General features: G+C 51.9%; 1 protein-coding gene across 3 annotated transcripts in view; it reads right to left on the bottom strand.

Moving 5' to 3' along the window:
• Positions 1–546: 546 nt before the first annotated feature.
• Positions 547–17,742, bottom strand: part of LOC116151375 (interferon-induced GTP-binding protein Mx1) — a 30,522-nt gene continuing 13,326 nt past the window's right edge. For all 3 annotated transcript variants that reach the window (XM_064476079.1, XM_064476077.1, XM_064476076.1), the window contains 8 exons: positions 16,493–16,691; positions 14,196–14,274; positions 12,597–12,719; positions 12,087–12,228; positions 8,609–8,767; positions 6,574–6,650; positions 4,264–4,503; positions 547–1,170 (listed from right to left, as the gene is read on the bottom strand). In XM_064476079.1, the coding sequence (XP_064332149.1) occupies positions 940–1,170; positions 4,264–4,503; positions 6,574–6,650; positions 8,609–8,767; positions 12,087–12,228; positions 12,597–12,719; positions 14,196–14,274; positions 16,493–16,691 (1,250 nt within the window). In that variant the 3' untranslated portion in view covers positions 547–939. The remainder of the gene's footprint in view (positions 1,171–4,263; positions 4,504–6,573; positions 6,651–8,608; positions 8,768–12,086; positions 12,229–12,596; positions 12,720–14,195; positions 14,275–16,492; positions 16,692–17,742) is intronic.

The raw sequence follows: 17,742 nt of genomic DNA on the forward strand, positions 1-17,742 counted from the left end.
TGGGATGGAGGGTGGGCTGGGGCTGGATGGTTGTCCAACTTGGCCTGGGAGTGGACAGATATCCAGGCAGTCACTCCCTCTCTGACCGGGTGCCTGTGAGTGTCCCCAGCTCTGCTCAGTCCAGGGGGGCAGTCAGGACCCCACCGTGCTGTTTGGGCAGCTCATGCTGAATATTCTGCCCTCCCTGCCTGCTGGCCCTGCACCTCCTGCAAAACCCCACTGGGGGGGCAGCGACCCCTCTGGACTCGGGCTTGGACCTTTCAGCCCTGTGCCAGGTGCCCGGTGATGAAGCAGACTGCACACCTGAGCAGCACACATTATAAACGGCGACTGCCCATTGCTCCCCATTCTGCTCCATTTCTTAACTTTGTTCCCCATTTCCCTTCAGCCTCTTGTACATAACTGAGCACATTCCTTTGCTCAACTGTTCTTTCTGACCTGACCCAGCATGGAGGGCAGCCTCAGCGCCCATCGACCGCTCCCCTGGCTCCCACCTGCTGTCATTTACAACTTCCTCACCCAAATAAAGAACGTGTCAGAGAAATGTCTGGGAAAAATGACTTTATTAAAAATTGAAGAAACAGGCTTCGGTGTGCAGTCACACGTGGCACTAATGCCCCTAAAACGTCGGTGTGAAAGGCTATTACAGAAAGCAGGAAGACCCGTCTAGGATGCTGGTGCGTGGGTGAGTATCTGATGAAGAAAGGGAGAGAGTTGAGGGAAGGGGAAGAGCAAACAAGAAAATCGCTGGATGCCTGAAGCCCACCTGCTCGTCACAGCTCCTTACAAAGTCCTCACTCGCTAAGAGCAGAGAACCTACTAGTCGCTCAGGCATCTGTGAAATGGGTTGCTAATGATGCGAGGCTACCAGGGAAAGACGTTGGTCCTCCGCTCCCTAGGGATGTGTCCTGGAGACCCTGGACGGGCCGGAGGGCCGGTTTACCCAGGGAACTTGGCGAGCCGGCGCCGAGCCTGGGTCAGCCGCGACAGCCGCTCCTTCAGGAACTTCCTCTTGTCGCTGGTGTGGCTGCGCTCCTTCAGAAGCCAGTCATACTCGTCCTTGTTCTGCAGGAGCTGCAGCATGCCCTTCTGCAGCTGCTGGCCAAACGACCGCAGCACAAAGTACTGGATGATCAAGGGGATCTGGCTGGAGATGCGGTTGCTGACCTCCTGGGAGGAAGGAAGGGACAGTTCATAGCAAGTGAGGGGCCGCTGCAGCCTGGACACCTGACTTCACCACAGGGCCTGGGGACAGACCCGACCTGGCGGGCGGCAGGTCCCCTCCTGGGTTCACAGCTGCCTGCATCCTCTGTGCTCTGGGCACAAGGGGTGAGCGCCAACCCTGCACTCCAACCACCTTCTCCTATTCACTAAATAGTTACTTTTTTTAGTTCTTCTACTTTTTTTTTTTTTTGATGGAGTTACTGGGACTGAACCCAGGACCTCCTGTATGCTAAGCATGCTCTCCACCACTGAGCTATACCACCCCCTCTAAATGGTCACTTTTGATGGAAGAGGTTAAAATGTACTCTAAAAAGCTAAATGGACGGACTGAGTATAAAAACTACATTTTCAAATTACTTGGAACTCTACTTCCAAAGATTTTACTACCCTTTTTTAAAATCAAGGCTAAAATTAATTAGCAGGAAAGAGGCTGGGTCTTCCAAGGCCACAGAAGGAAACCCACTGTGTTCTATGTGTGTTGAAAATCAGTTTCAGCTTTTCCTCTCTCTGTCCCTGTAACTGGGCAGGACCCTATGGGGCCTTCCCAGAACAAAGCCCCCCATTTCCTCTGCTGGCTTCTTGTCTGGAAAAAAAAAATAGCTAAGAATAAATTCAATCAGGGAAGTTTAAAAAATGCCAAAACAAAGGATAATAGTTAAGCAAAACAAAATAATAACAGTGTAGCCGCTAAACAAAGGAATTTTGTTCCTCCTCAAGGGCTGCAGGTCATATTCTGAGCCATGTCCTTTGAGCTGTTTTACAGACAGTAAAACCCCTACCAGGCGGAAGAAGTTAACTGCATGCTGCCCACCAGCAAGGAGACCCCAGACTGGATGGAGCCAGAAGGTGGACGCTGCTGACTCCCAGGTACCTCACCACCAGCCAATCAGAAGAATGTCCATGAGCTGATCACAGACCCCAAACCCTTTCCTTAGCATGTCGCCCCTTCCTCTTGTCCCTACAGAATCTCTGAAGAAAACCTAGAAAATAGGGGGTTGGCTGCAACAGCGCTTCCTTAGAAGATGCAGGAGGGCTCCTAGCCAGGGATGCGGGCAGCCTGCAGGAGCTGGACGAGGTGAAGAAACGGGCGCCCCCTGACAGCCTCCATCAGGAATCGAGCCCGCCTGACACCTGGACTGTGGCCAGTGAGGACCGTCCTCAGCTGGAGAGTGGGGTTCTCACTAACATCAGAGACGAGGCATGGCTGTTAGTCCAATACTGCTTTAAGTTGCACTGAAGAGACCAGAGGCAAGAAAAGGAAGTTTGAGCTAAAAATGGAAAGAGGAGAGGAGGGTAAAACCACCATTTGCAAGAGGATGAGTGTTCGCTGGGCAAACTCGGGAGAATCAGCTGTAAAACCACCACCAGCAGGAAGAGGGTCAGTGCGGGTGACAGAGTCAGACAAAACACAGAAAGCACGCTTGCTAACAACAAGCAGAAGACGCATCGCGGGACAAGGCTCATGCACACTAGAGACAGAGATGAGACAAGGCGGAGGAGCAAACTTGAGACGTGTTCACGGCCTTCCTGCAGAGAACTCTAGAACACTTCGGAGGCCACCCAGAAGGAGCTCTTACAACTGGGAAGACTCAAGACGTTCTTGGAACTGAAGCTGCAGGCGGGACGGAGATCGCTCATCAGCTGACGTGAACTAGGGAGCGTATCCATGGTCACCCGTGGTGACCCGCGATCTCCTTGGACAGGAACATCTAAAGTCACAAAGATGGCGACTCTTCTGTGCAGACCTGTGCACTGAGTGCCGTCCCAGTAAGGATGCCAACAGTTCCCTTGTTTCATAAGGAACTCGACAAGCTACCTCTAAACTTCATACTGAAACTGGAACAGACAAGAAGAGGCACCCAATGTCTGCACAGAGAGGCAGGAGCACAGGTAGTTGTGCCCCGTGTTCACTGCAGCCTCATTCCTGAGGGGCCGAAAGGTAGGGACAGAGCTAGTGTCCGTGGCCCGATGGATGGATGGACAAATGCAGGACATACACACCATGGAGTATCATCCCCTTCAGCAGAGGAAGGGAGCCCTGACACCTGCCACACGTGTCCTCTCAGGGGATCAGAAAGGATGAACCTTGAGAACATTATGCTGCAGAGAATAAGCCAGACACCAGAGGACAAATACTGTGAATCTAGTTACATGAGCTACGGAGAACAGGACAATTCAGAGGCAGAAGGCAGAATGGGGTGCCAGCGGCCGGGCAGGGGGTGGGGAGTGGGTGTTCAGTGGGAGCAGAGTTTCATTTGGGGAAGATGAAAAAGGTCTGGAGATGGTGGTAGTGATGGTTGCTCGCCAGCGTGGATGGGCTTAGGGCCACTGAATCGTACACCTGAAAAGTTAAAATGGTAAATTTCATGTGATATATGTTGTATCGCATTATAAAAAAAGGAAAAAAAGGAAATGAGGGGCAGTGGGTTTAGCATCGTACAAAGATGGACAGTTGTGGGGAGGGTAGAGCTCACCGGGTGCACCCGTGCCCGGCAGGCATGGGGTCCTGGGGGAAACCCCCAGTACTGCCATCTAAATGAATAAATAAGTGAATAAGGAAGTAAATCAATACATAACATCTTTCCTGCCTAGACTTTTGCAAATCCCCACAGCTCTAAGCTGGGCACCCTTCCCCGAGGTGACTGAGAGGGCCCTTCGCATCGTGTGAAATGCGGGGTGGCTGTCCAAGCACGTGTCGCTGTGGCCAGCTGCCTCTGAGCTCCAGTGCTGCTGGAGGGGTTTCCTCATACCCCTCTCACTGACGATCCACAAGAACCCTGAGCGGAGACACCGTTTTACAGAGAAGAAAGCTGAGGCTCAGAGAGGTTAAGCAACTTGGCCAGGACCACACAGCCAGCAAAACCAGACACGAGTCACAGGCTTCTCATCTATCCGATGGAGCTGCTTCCTCGGAGGTTCACCAAGGACTGAACCGTGGAGCTGGTGGTCCCCTTGCACAGACAACAGGAATGAAGGGAGAGGCATTCACACACAAGGGAACAGGCGAACAGCGCCTTTCTCAGACACTCGCCGACTCACCTCGTGGTAGGCGGTCAGGTGCTGAACGACCTCAGCTATGGAGGGGTCTTCAGTGAGGGTCGAAATAGAATGCTTTGATTTTTTGTTCTTTTCTTCTTCGGCCTCCTTCTCCCTGGCCTTCTGCAGCGCACCCCGGTACACCTTGTCCTGGCAGTAGACGATCTGCTCCATTTGGAAGTGCAGTCGGATCACCTTCTCAGCTTCATTTTCTAGATCTAATTTAATGTCCTCAACTTTGGACTACGGCAAAAGAGAAACATGACATTTCCCTCTGGAATGAATCAAGCGGTCGGAAGAAAATAAGTCCTCTGCAAGGGCCACCCCAGCAGGTGCCAATTTCTGCCCGATGTGGCCGGCTTCTCCAAGGTGGGCTCCCGCCCCTGGTGGAGGTCAGAATTCCCCAGGAAGCCCGAGCCGCACGGGTGACCAGACCCCTTAGCCCCAGGGCCAGGGACCAGTGCGGGCTCTGTTCTCAGGTCTCATTTCCAGCCTCCTTTCTCTTTTACAGTCTTTCCATCTGACAAGGAAGAGTGTTTTTCTACCAGAGAGCTCACAGGCATAAGTGGGGGCCAGATTTAAATCGGGAAATCACATACATTTCATATTCTGGAGTTCAGAGAAACTGGCTGCCAGAGAGCCAGGAGGAAACCCTTCAGCCAGAAGGAATCTGGACCCACAGACTTCACTGGGTACCACTGAGGGTGATGTGTGACGCCAGGTGCATCCTAAACCTTTTCTTCTATGTTCAGTACAAACTTCTGAAGGAGGCCTTTTTTTTTTTTTTTTATAGAAGTATGGTTTGCTTACAATGTTGTGTTAATTTCTGGTGCACAACATAGTGATTCAGTTATATATATATACACATATTCCTTTTCATATTCTTTTTATTATAGGCTATTACAAGGGGTTGAATATAATTCCTTGTGCTACACAGTACGACTTTGACGTTTACCTATTTTCTATATAGTAGTGTGCACCTGCAAATGCTGACCTCCCAATTATCCCTGCATCCCCCGTCCCCCACCTCATAACCACAATTTTGTCTTCTATGTCTCTGGGTCTGTTTTGCTTTCTAAATAAGTTCAGTTGTCGCATTTTTTTTAGAATCTTAGATCCACGACTCTGAAAATGAAATTATTTTATTATTTTTTGTGGCTGAGTTATATTCCAACTTCTTTATCCATTATCTGTCAATGGACATTTAGGTTGCTTCCATGTCTTAGCTGTTGTAAATAGTGCTGCTGTGAACATTGGGGTGCGTGCATCTTTTCCAGTTAGAGTTCCCTCTCGATATACGCCCAGGAGTGGGATGGCTGGAGCACAGGGTAAGTCTGTTTTTGTTTTTTTATGGAAAGTCCATACTGTTTCCCAGGAGGACTGCAGCAAACTGCACTCCCACCCGCAGTGTAGGAGGGCTACGGAAGAAGGTCATTCTTACTCCCATTTTGGGGGTGAGGAGCGTCAGGCCAGGCAGGTTAAGTGGCCCCAGGAGCTCCGGCTTGGGAAAGGCAGAGCCAGTCTTCCCCAGAGTGCGGGGTGCTGGGTGCTGGGTGCTAGGGGCACAACTTCAGTGTTGAAAGCCTCATCTGCAGTGTGAGGGCACCTGGAGGCGGGGTCTTGGGGGGTGGGTGGGTCTGGGCGGTGAGAGAGGAGCCCTGAAAATGGATGCAGCCCCTGGAAGAAGAGACACCAGAGAGCTCTCCCTCCAGCCCCCCTTGCCCCGGGGGAGGGACAGTGGGAAGGCAGCCGGCACCTGGGCCTGCCACTGCCAGGCCCTGCACGGGGAGGAGGAAGTGCGGTGGTGCCCGAGGCAGGACCAGGGACCCAGGCTCCGAGGGCAGCCGGCTCAGCTCTCCGGGCTGATTGGCGGGGGAGGGGGGCCTCGTTGCCCTTTTGCTCTCTTTCTTCATTCTTGAAACATCACTTAAAAACATTTTTTAAGGGAGTTACTGGGGTTTGACCCAGGACAGCATGCAGGCTAAGCACAGGCTCCACCGCTGACCTCCCTCCCCACAAGGATGGCAGGTTTACCCGTGGCTGCCTCAGTGGGCCTCCGCACTCAGGGCCACATTCTCCAGACGTGACAACGCTCTACACTCAGGACGGCTCTCTCGTGCTCCTGTGATTCAACATGTTGTTTGTGGATTCTCTTGACGCACTGGTCACATCGTTAGAGTCACTACTGAGCTTCGCGATTTCTTTCTCCAAATACGCGATAAAGAATCAACAGTCTTAACCTAAGAAATCTCATCCCTAGTGCCAGGCCTACATTTTTTTTAATTAAAAAAAATAACGTAAGGTTGGTTTTACCTTGGCAGTTCTGTGGAGGTTGAAAAACTCGTTAAAATGTGTTTCTGAAACATTTGTGAAGGCAAGCCGGACTATATCTGGTGAAAGAGAGACAGAGAAGCATTGCTAAGGGGTCGGGAGCTTCAGAGAGTGAGAAACGTCAGAGGGTGAAGCGGCAGGAGCAGCGCCCTCCGCCCGCCTCCCTCCAACCTCCCTTCTCTCCAAACGGGGAAGCTGAGATGTTTTACTCAAAAACTCCCTGGAGGAATTTTAAAACATAAATGTCCCCAGCATATTTACTTGGCATTAAAACATTTTAACTCAAGTATAAACAGTGGCAAAGAGTGTAATTTCTGGTAAATTACAAATATATCAATAGTTTATAGAAAAACACATCACTCTTTTAAATACAACAATAGAATCAAAATGGCCACGTTCTTCATTTGAAAGAAATACGCAAACAAGGTCTGATTTCAATCAGAAAGTTTACATTATTTCTTTCTATTTTTGAAACTCCTATTTCCATTTGTCTTCCTCACAGAATGTTATCTCAGTCTGATGGACAGTATCTTTGCGCTTGGAAATCTTCGACACCACATCACAGCTTTCCGAAACAGAAGCAGGTATCTGTGTGTATATATAGATACAAATGTTTTGACATGTTTTCTGTGACTGGAAGCCGAGAAGTGCTACAAATTCCTTCAGGACTGAATGAAGGATGCACACTTGGTCAGCACGACACAACCGCAGATTTTGCTACACAGCTCTTAAGCCTAGAGGCAGACTGTTACTAGAAATGCACCTCCTAATGGTCCGCTACGGGTCTGTCCCCACCACTAGCTGCAGGATCTATGAATGACTATGACTGTCACTCAGCGCTAAAATGAGACAGTTGAAGCCTGAGCGAAAAAGGTGTCAGCCAAGGAGGCAACAAAGAAAAGAGACTGGCTGAGACCTTGGAAACCAAGGGGCAGAGCACGTAGGGGGAGGGCGCGGTCAGCGCTGCGGGCTGCTGCGTTTCTGCTGGAGGCGGGGGGCACAGCTTCCTACTCGTACCTGACAGCAGGGACACCGCCCCAGGGCCACACAGCACCTCAGAACCTCAGAAACACTCCCAGAATGAGCACCTGTTTAATCGTCAGCCTGACTTCCCAGAGATTTAAGAAACAGCGTGCACTGAGGCTGCGAAGTACGCACAGCAGCGGAGTGGAGGGAGGTGACACAGGACAAGAAGCACACTCGGCCCTTGTCCCTGGGTCCCAGCACAGGCTCCTAAGTCCCCTAGAATTTCCTGGGTGATAGGAGCATCTCTCGTTCTAATGCGGTGACTCTCGGTGGCGCTAGAGGGCTCCAGCATGGGGACAGGTCGCCAGAAGGACCAAGCCCTGGTTAGCAGCCTGGAAGATTCAGTCCGACCTCCCCCTTCTCCCCAACCTCTGGAGGGTGGGTGAGGGGCTGGGAATTGAGTTAAAAATTGATGTCGCCTCCATAAAAGCCCTTAATGACAGGGTTCAGAGAGCTTCCAGAATGCTGAGCACATCCATGTGCCAAGAGGGTGAGCTCCCCCCAACTCCTCAGGACAGAAGCACTGCACTTGGGACCCGCCCAAACCTCACCCAATGTATCTCTTTCATCTGGAACTTTATAATATCCTTTATAATAAACTGGTAAAGGAAGCAAATCCTCTGCAACAAGCCAGTGAAGGGAAGTCGAGCGTGTTCCCGAGTCCTGTGAGCTGTTCTAGAAAATCATCAAGCCCAAGGAAGGGGTCAGGGGGACTCTGATTTACAGCTGGTCAACCAGAAGTACAGGAGCCAGCGGCTGTGCAGATGCCACCTGCAGTGGGCAGTCTCGGGGCCTGAGCCCTGACGCTGTGGGCTCCGGGCTGACTCTGCGTGGGCAGAGCTGGAACGAGCTGTTGCACTCCCAGCTGACATCTGGAAAACTGGCTGGGTTGTTGATGCTGCTGAAAACCCCCCAAAAGGAGGCACTGGCTTGACTTTGCCCTTTCCCGGCCCTAGAAATAAGACGCCTAAAAGCAAAACCGAGAACTCACCAGTTACTCTGTGCAGCATGTCGACAGCCGGCTCTTCCAGAATCTCCACCTGCTTTTTGATGATGGTCTCAAACGTCTTGTAATTCACAAACCCCGGCAACTCTCTGCCACGATACTGGTTTTCAAATTGCTGGATCTGTTTACAGATATCGTCATAGCCTACAGAAGGAAAGAGGGCCTCTGGGTTATTTTACAAATATAACCTTGGGGGGTTTTGTAAACACAGGATCATTCTGCACTTTCTGAAAATACAGACGGGCAGGGAAAAAAATCACATCTGATTTTCAAATAGGCATAGAATCAGGGATTGCAGTAAAGACACAGATCCCAAGGTGACTGTCCTTAGTCATCTCCAGACGGCGAGCATACAGCCAGGCTATGACGTCAGAAAGCGGGCGGTGACTGCAGAAACTTAGCGTAAGACACATTCTTGAACAGGTATTCAAGCAGGAAATTTTGCAAATCAAATTGGATTTTCAAAAACCTGCCTCATAGAATACCATACCCTGCAGGCCCTTCAAAAGTCAGAAACGACCATGACGCCCTGTGCAGTCAGGGACGCGGCACAGCTCGCTGGGCGGGAACAGGAGCAGGCAGCGCTATGAATCCGTGGCCCTGATAGAGCTAGAGCACTGACCCGAGGCGGCGCCACTGTTTACTCTGTAAAACATTTAGGTTTTCCTTTATACATCTGGAGTTCTTTTCCCCCTCAGCAGACGAGAGTATGGAGAAACCCCACAGGGGGTGCAAATTCAGCAGGGCTCTGGTTTCTTTTCTTTGCTAAATCAAGGATGGTAACCTAGTTACCCTCTTTTGCTCAGGAGATACTTTCTCACAGGCATTTTTAAAAAACTGAGGTCAATACACAAACCATAAAATTCACACTATTAAGGTGTACGGTTTTCAGCATAGTCACAAAGTGGTGCAACCATCGAGACCGTCTAATCCCCCAAGACTCCATCCCGCGATGGAACCCTGTACCGACCAGCAGTCCCTCCCCGTTTCCCTCTCTCCCCAGCCCCTGGAAACCACTAATCAGCTTCCCAGGTCTATGGATTCGCCTCATCTGGACGTCCATATAAGTGCAACCATGCAGCAGGCGGCTTTTTGTGCCTGACCGCTTTCACTCGGCCTGACAGACTCCAGGTTCATCCGAGGTGTAGCGCGGGCCAGTCCCTCGTGCCTTTCTAGGGGTGAATAATGTTCCACTGAGAGCTGAACTCTGTCTCCCCAGAACTCGTTTGTTGAAGACCTATCTCCTGGTGCCTCAGAATGGGATGGTACTGGGACACAGGGCCTTTAAAGAGGCAGTGAAGGTGAAATGAGACCAGGAGGGGAGCCCTCACCGGTAACACTGGTCCTAACAGCAGGAGATCAGGACACAGACACACCCAGAAGGGTGACCACGTGAGGACAGTGGGAGAGGGCCGCCACCGGCAAGCCAAGACAGGAGGCCTCAGAAGAACCCGAACTGGTTGACACTTGATCTTGGACGTCCAGCCTCCAGCATTATGAGAAATTAAACTTCTGTTGCTTAAGACCCTCGGCACGACAGCCCTAGCAAATGGATACGTACCAGCAGACCACAATTTGCTTATCCATTCATCAGTTGATGTACATATGGGTGGTTTCCATTTCTTGGCCATTATGGACAGTGCTGACAAGGACATTCAGAACGCATTTATGTGAACACACACGTCCATTCTCTGGAGGATGGACCTACGAATGGAACCGCTGGTCATGTGGCAGCACATGCTGAGCGTCCGGAGGAACTGCTGGAAAGCTTCCCAGAGCAGCTGCACCATTATTCTTCCTCCAGCGGTGCGGGGGTTCTGCCGTCTCTAGACTCTTGTCAACACTCCCTGTCAACGTTTTGCTGACAGGCATCCGAGCAAGTGTGAGGTGGCGTCCCGCTGTGGGTTGATTTTGCATTTCTCTGCTGGATAATGAGCTTGAGCACCTTGTCATGGTCTTATTAGCCACAGGCACATCTTCTTGCTTGGAAGGATGTCTACACCAATCCTTTGATCATCCTTAAACTGGATTGTTTGTTTTTTGTGCTTGAGCTGTAGAGCTTTTTATATACTCTGAATACATGACACTTGTCAGATGTAAAATTTGTAAATGTTCCCTCCCAACCTGTGGGTGTCTTTCCACTTCCGTGCTAGCGCTCTCTGATGCACAAATGGTTCCTATTCAGATGAATCCAAATGATCTTTTTTTTTTTTTTTTGCTGCTCCTCTTTTAGGGGTCCCGTCTGAAGAAAAGAGAACCACTGCTGAATCCTGCTCACGAAGGTCTAATCCTATGTTTTCTTCTAAGAGTTTTACAGTCTCAGCCATACTTGTTGGTTTTTGACCCATTTTGAGTTTATCTTTTGCCTCGAGGGTGAGTTAGGGGTTTCAGTTAATTCTCTTGCATTTGGGTGCCCAGTGATACGTAACTGATCGTTGCTGGGAGGGGTTTAGCATCTAAAAACTGAGACACTAGCTCACAGGCCGCCTGCCCTACACACTTACACCATAAAAACCTGGCTGGACAGTGCACGGGGGACCGCTGGAGGTCAAGGGCTGTCGTCGTCCTTGAACGGGGTCCCCCGGCTGACGAGAGGGCACAGCACGCAGCAGCGAGCCGCCCTCTCTCCGCGGGTGGATTTAGCTCCTGCAAACAGCGCAGGGACCACGGAAATGGGGCAAGTGACTGCCGCGAAATGAGCTTTCCGGACTTTTCTCCCTCAAGGGCACTGTTCCTTACCCTCCCTGCCCTCTGGCAAGGAACAAAGGTGTCACCTCTGCTTTATGTAGAAACTTGCATGATTTATCTTCCCATGTTCCTGACTCAGAGCCCAGGAGGCCTGCCAATCTGAACCTGGGGTCAGCCGAAATCAATAAGGAACACACCTGCCACCCCAAGTTGTTTGAATAAAAGCAAAGTTACTTGATATTGTCCTCAGTGGCTGATCTATGATTAGCTTCAGGCGTCTTGAAATATTAAAAGTAAACTTCAGATCACAGTGTCTACCTTTTTCAGACTCTGGAGGCTTTGATGATGCGAGGCTGGTACCTCACGTGCTGTTCTCTGTGCCTTTCATCACTGCGGCTGTGAAATCTATCACCAAACGCCTCAGGCTTCAAGGCCTCGGTAGGTTAAGGGAGAGGGAATCGGGGCCGTTTCAGGGGCAGCCCGACTGGCAACGCAAAGAGCCTCACACCCGCGCCAGGCCCACGGGCTCTCTGCGGACGGAGGGCTGCTCTTCTGAGCGTCTCCAAGGAGACGGGCCAGGGAGGCTGCGTTTTCTCTCTGGGTGTCCTTTGAAATCGGTACTAGAGGCTTCCGGGCCAGACTCAGGGATATGAAACAGCAAATGAGACTTTCCCACTACTAACCCCTTACCGTGGCCGCCTTCACCAACGGCATCACTCCCACCCCGCCCTGGGCTCGACCCCCTTGCCAGGTCTCCCTTGTTGCCTGGGCTCACCTTTTTGGAAATGTTTTTCGATCACAGCACTCCATTTGCTGAACTCACTTCGGATTCTGGTAAACAGCCGAGACTTGTGCTCCCCCACGCATTCCTCCCCTTGAATTAAAGCTGTGATCTCCTTATTAAACGCATCAATTTTCTGTCAAGAAGAAAAACACACGGATAAGGGGAGATACTCCAAATATGAGCAAGGTGGTCTGGGGGTCGCATGCATGAAGCGGAGGGCGAGTCCCTCTTTCCTGCCTGAGGGGCTCGTGGGCGGAGGGGAGAGAAGAGGCTTTGGCAGCGGATGACCCCCTCCCGCCCTCCCTGCCTTCAGGGTCCCCCTGATGAGGAGCCAATGGCAGCAGTGGGATGGTCCCCTAAGCCCGGCCCCTTTTCGGTGCCAAAGGGGCAGAGTGACCTGGATTAGCTCTGGGGGAGTGAAGACAGACGTGCCCGAGGAACACGACCCCTTTCCGCACAGTGACGCACGAGTCTGCAGCTTGGTCCCCTGGCAACACTCACCTCTATCAGAAGGAACATTTTTCCACTTTCATCTTCCGGGATGTCGGAGCCACACTTCTGTAACTCCTCTGATATTTTCTGGTGACTCTCCTTTATCTGATTTTCTAACAGGGGCAGGGATTTCTGAGAACAGAAAACAACGGGAAGACACAGATGTGAGCGGGATGAGCAGAGGCCCGGGGTTCTCCTGCAGGTGCTGGACAGTGACCCAGGGCGCTCCATTCCTGGCCCCTCTAGAAGGCAGATGTTCCCAAAGGAGGGGGGCGTGGGAGCAGGAACTGCTGCCCATCAGGCCTCCCCCCTGCCCGCTCCTGTGGAAGCAGCCTCAGAGCCATGCTGCGTGCCTCCAGGTCCTGTGACAGCAACACAAGGACCACGTCCCTCTGGGAGCCTGTGGCATAAACTGTCCTCAGGGGGAGTAACAAAACCCGTGTGTCTAGTGGGTCCTGAAAAAGTGGTCATCGGAATAATTTGAAATTCAACATTTGTAGGTTGTTGTTAACAGATTAAAAGTTATCAGGGACTTCTGTCTCTCATCACATGGTGACTGCACCTGCTGGCTTGCCCGCCAACCGCAAACACCTCAAACTGCTGGCCTGAGGGTCACAAGCACCCCTTTAAATGTGTCAGTGAGCGGGCAGGGGCAGGTCAGAGACAGAACTCCAAGGCCAGGTGACAGTGGGTGCCCAGTGACTCAGGTGCCAGGGTGCCGGGGGAAGGGCTAAATGTACAGTGGGCTGCGCAAGGCGGGGAGTCCTGCATGCAGCCGGGACCCCAGCCAGCTCCGCTCTCACCGTAACGGTCAGCAAGGAACACCCCTGCCGTCCGGCCCCACTCCTGGCCTGAACGCCGGGGCTGGGAGGAGGGGAGAGAAAGTCTCCCCTGGGAATCTGTAACCACAAGCCAGCACTCAAACACATCTACACTTTCAACGTCACACTCCCTAAAGTGTCCCCAAACTCAGGCTGAAAATCTAACGTGATTCAGAAACACTAAAGGGCCTGCCTGGGGCCTGGCAGAAACAAACACGGTGTTCCCTGCAGAAGCCCTTTTGAACCTAGGCCCCCACAGACACCCTCAGACCAGGTTCCAGGAAAGAGAGGCTCACAGTCCCAACTCCAGCCAAGTCCCTTGGGGACGGCTGGGAGAACCCGGCTGCCGACGTTGGAATCATCCCGTGAAAAAAAAGACAGAAATACGAGCAAAGACATCGTATAAAAGGTTTGTAAATGTGAAAAAGCAAGAGACTCTGTCCAGGCAGATTTGAAAAGGACCACAGAGAAATCTCAGAAGTGGCCCACACGACCGTCACAGCGACCCCGACGCCATGACAGCGGTTGGCAGTGAGAAAGGAGCGGGTGGTGCCGTGCTCGGAGAGTCTAGTTTTCACCCAGGCCAAGTGCATCCGCACCATCAGCATCCCACTCAGCGTGTGGGTCTCTGACGGGCAACGTCCGCAACACCTGGGGAGCCCAGGCCGCATCGGGGTGCCCTGCGCCTCACTAAGGCCCCCAGGAGGTCGCAGTGAGTGACCAGCGCGGCCCAGCTTCGCGCCTGCGGGACTCTATTCAGAGAACGGGCCGCTCTGCGTGCACTTACACAGATGTGCGTGATGAGCTCTGCGGTCAGTTTCTCCGCCAGGCGGGGGACCGTGGCCCTCCCTTCCTCCAGAAGATCCCTGCAAGAGAAGACAGCGAACACGTCCACCTGGGTCCGGCCGGACGACGCAAGCCTGCTCACTGCTGCCGGGAGAAGCCACGGCAACTCCAGGTCCTCCCCACGGGGTGCGCTGTCCTGCTGCCGGTGCCCAGGAAGTGCTCAGAACTGGGGCGCACGGAACCAGGGCTGAATTTTAGTGATGCTGGGTATTTCGAAAATGGTATAGAATGATCCCGCCCAGCTGAGACATTGACTCTGACTCAGGACATCGGCCTAGAGAACCGGTCTTTATAAAGATAGTGTCCTCTAGCTGTGTGTTCATAACGTGCACGCCCTTCTGTGTACACGACGCATCTCGGCCCCGGGCTTCATGAAAATGTACTGACGTGTGTTTACACAGGTGTGGGGTGCACTCTGAACGAGGGGGCGCACCTTCCCCAGGACGAGAACTGAGACCTCGGGCGCTGGGAGGGAGGAAGCCAAGCTCTCCTCTCACGCTTTCAAATCTGTGTTCACCGGCTGAGCGGTTACAGGGCTTCCTACATTTTAAAGGGCTTTTGAGGATGAAGGATTCAAGCCAGGAGGCGTGAATTTTCAGGCAGATTTGTGGTAGTACACGGACACCTCCCTTTCAGTTTCCACCCCTGTCGATTTTGTAAACTGTGTAAAAATATACATAACATAAAATCCACCATATACATAACATAAAATCCACCATTTAACCACGTGTAGGTGCACACTCAGGGGTATTAAGTGCAATTACATTGTTGTGCGACCATCACCGCCACCCACCTCCAGAACCAAATCTTCTTCCCGAACTGAAACTCTGACCCATCAGCAGCAGCTCCCCACTTCCTGCCCCCAGACCCGGGGAACCATCCTTCCACTCTCTGTCTCTGTGACGCTGACTCCTCTAGGGACCTCGTGTGATGGAATCATACAGGGCTTGTGTTTTTGTGACTGGCTTATTTCACTGAGCACACTGTCCCCCAGGTTCATCTGTGTCACAGCCTGTGTCAGAATTTCCTTCCTTTTTCAGGCCGAGTCCACTGTCTGGATGGACCACATTTTGTTTCTCCAGGCATCTGTCAGCGGACACGCAGGTGGTTTCTACGCGGTAGCTATTGTGAAGAACGCTGCTGCGAACACGAGTGCACAGGTGTCTCTTCTGAAGCACGTGTCTCTGCAGGCTTCTGGGGGAGTTCAGTGCGATGCGGTGACAAAGCACGTGGGTCTCCACCCACGAGCGCATGTCTGCACACAAGGGCTCTCAGTGACTGTGTCCCTTTGTTCTCAGCATCTATATGCACCTTTGTGTTGGCATCTGATTGACACAGCTCTCGAATGCTTGCAAAGTCTGCAGTCTCTTACTCTGGTTCATGTATACAAACCCCACGATTTCCAACGTTTAGATTCCAAATTTTCATGATTAAAAACAAATCTGTGCCGAACACCCTTTAGCCTACAGGACTGCACACATCCCTGTATTTTCCTGGGTAGAATTCCCAGAAGTAGAACTCAGCCTCGAGGATACACCTGCTCAGACTGGCTCGCATGTGACCACAGCACATGCTCCCAGTAGCAGAGGTGAAGGCCCACACCCCTCCTTTCCCATCAACTCAACATCTTCTCATTATTTCAAATCTAACCAATTTAAAAGTCTTTTTTCCTTTTTAAAAAATTTTGTTTTCGGCAATAGAGTTAGCAAGATATGGGATTATAAACTCTCCACCTCTGTTTTCCTCTGGGATGCTTAAGGTGTCTTTCTTGTATTTAATTTTAAATTTCAATTGATATTTATTTTGGATCCCATACTAAGTAGGGGCACAATAAATTTTTCCCAAATATTACACAATGATCTCAAAGCCACTGATGGATAAACTGCTGTAGCCCAGGGCTTTCAAATGCCACATTTATCCAAGACCAAATATATCAATCTGAGTCAATTTCTGGATTTTCCACCTATTCTGTTGCACCTACATTTATAGTCTTGTTTGAGAACTATACTATTTAAATTATGGCAGAAAGTCTCTTTCTTATTTTGAATTTTAAATTTGCCTTTTGCAACATGTTGTCAATTCTTCCTTGAGAATTTGAAGCAAATTCTGAGGTTACTGTCCAGGAACAAACGCACACGACTACGCTCAGTATCTGCTTTTGGACGGCATCCATCCTCCCCCCTGAGGATGGAGGTCCGTGATTTTGTTTTAGCCTCAGGAAGACACTGATGCACGTACCTGAAATGTGTGTGGTCCTCAAAGAAGGCCTGCTCCCTCTGCAGGGCCTTGGCCAGGCTCAGCCGGGCCTGGATGTCCTGCTGGCCCCGGCACTTAACGATCATGTAGCCCTTCTTCAGGTGGAAGACGAGGTTTCGTACCACGTCCACCACCTTGTCTTCAGTGCCCTTGTCCACAAGATCAGGCTTTGTCAAGATTCCTGCAGGCCAGAGACCTCCGATTAGAGAGCTCCCAAAGCTTCCCACAGTGAGAAGTGAGCAGAGCTCCCGGCCCTGGGGAGGACGGTCCCCTGGTCCCCGGATTCCTCCCACCTTTGCTGGAGGGCAGACGATGGGGCCAGCAGGACAAAGGTGCGAGTCCCTGCTGCTGTGAGGACACCTGGCTGTGGGTTCTCCCCATGCACACAGCACCCAGAGACACGGCAGCATCTCCTGGCCTTTCTGAGTCCCTTCCGACCAGTGGAAGAGGCCACTCTCTACGACACTGCTCTCACTTCCCTGGGCAGCTGAACCGCCTTCAGGTGAGCCCTGTAATGCAGACTCTCAGGCCCTCCCCAGGGATCAGCCTTAGACTTTCAGTGGGAGCCAGGGACTTGTGTTTCTACAAATTCTCCAGTGATTTCTGATGCATGTGGGGCCTGGCGCACATTCTGAGAAACACAGGACGGGCCAAGACCAGCTACATCATTTGTGGGGCCCCCTGCAGAAGGAAAACGCAGAGACCCATGCTCAGACGTTGGGTACCACAAGACGGCAGTGGCACAGCCTTGCAGCACGCGTGGACCCCTCCGGGTTTTGGGCCTGGGTGACGGCCCAGGCTGAATGCTAGTGAGGCCAGGACAGATCGAACCCTCAGGTTTCCCGGGTCCACTGGCAGCTGCTGCCCTGGCCGAGAGACTCTCGCCCCGGGCCTGGTGCGCGGCAGGACGAGGGAGGAGTCAGGACCACGGCTGAGGGTGGAGGAGAGACCGGTCCTTAAGGCTCACCGCCCACGGGCAGAGAGGGGAGAGGCCTCTGCCCAGGTTACTTCTTCTGTGTGAGGATAAATCTCCATTTGTTTCAGCCCCTGGACTCAGGTCCTCCACTGTTCACAGCCAAATGCAAGGTTTTAAACATAAAATTGACAATTCTAACCGCTTTTAGGTGAGCAGCTCAGGGCGCTAAGCCTTTCTCGCACTGCGGTGCAGCGCGCTCTCCTGTCCGCCTCCAAACCTTCCAGCTCCCACAGCTGAGACTCTGTCTCCACCAGCA

This window comes from Camelus dromedarius, chromosome 2 (genome assembly GCF_036321535.1).
Source record: "Camelus dromedarius isolate mCamDro1 chromosome 2, mCamDro1.pat, whole genome shotgun sequence".
Classification (NCBI taxonomy): domain Eukaryota; kingdom Metazoa; phylum Chordata; class Mammalia; order Artiodactyla; family Camelidae; genus Camelus; species Camelus dromedarius.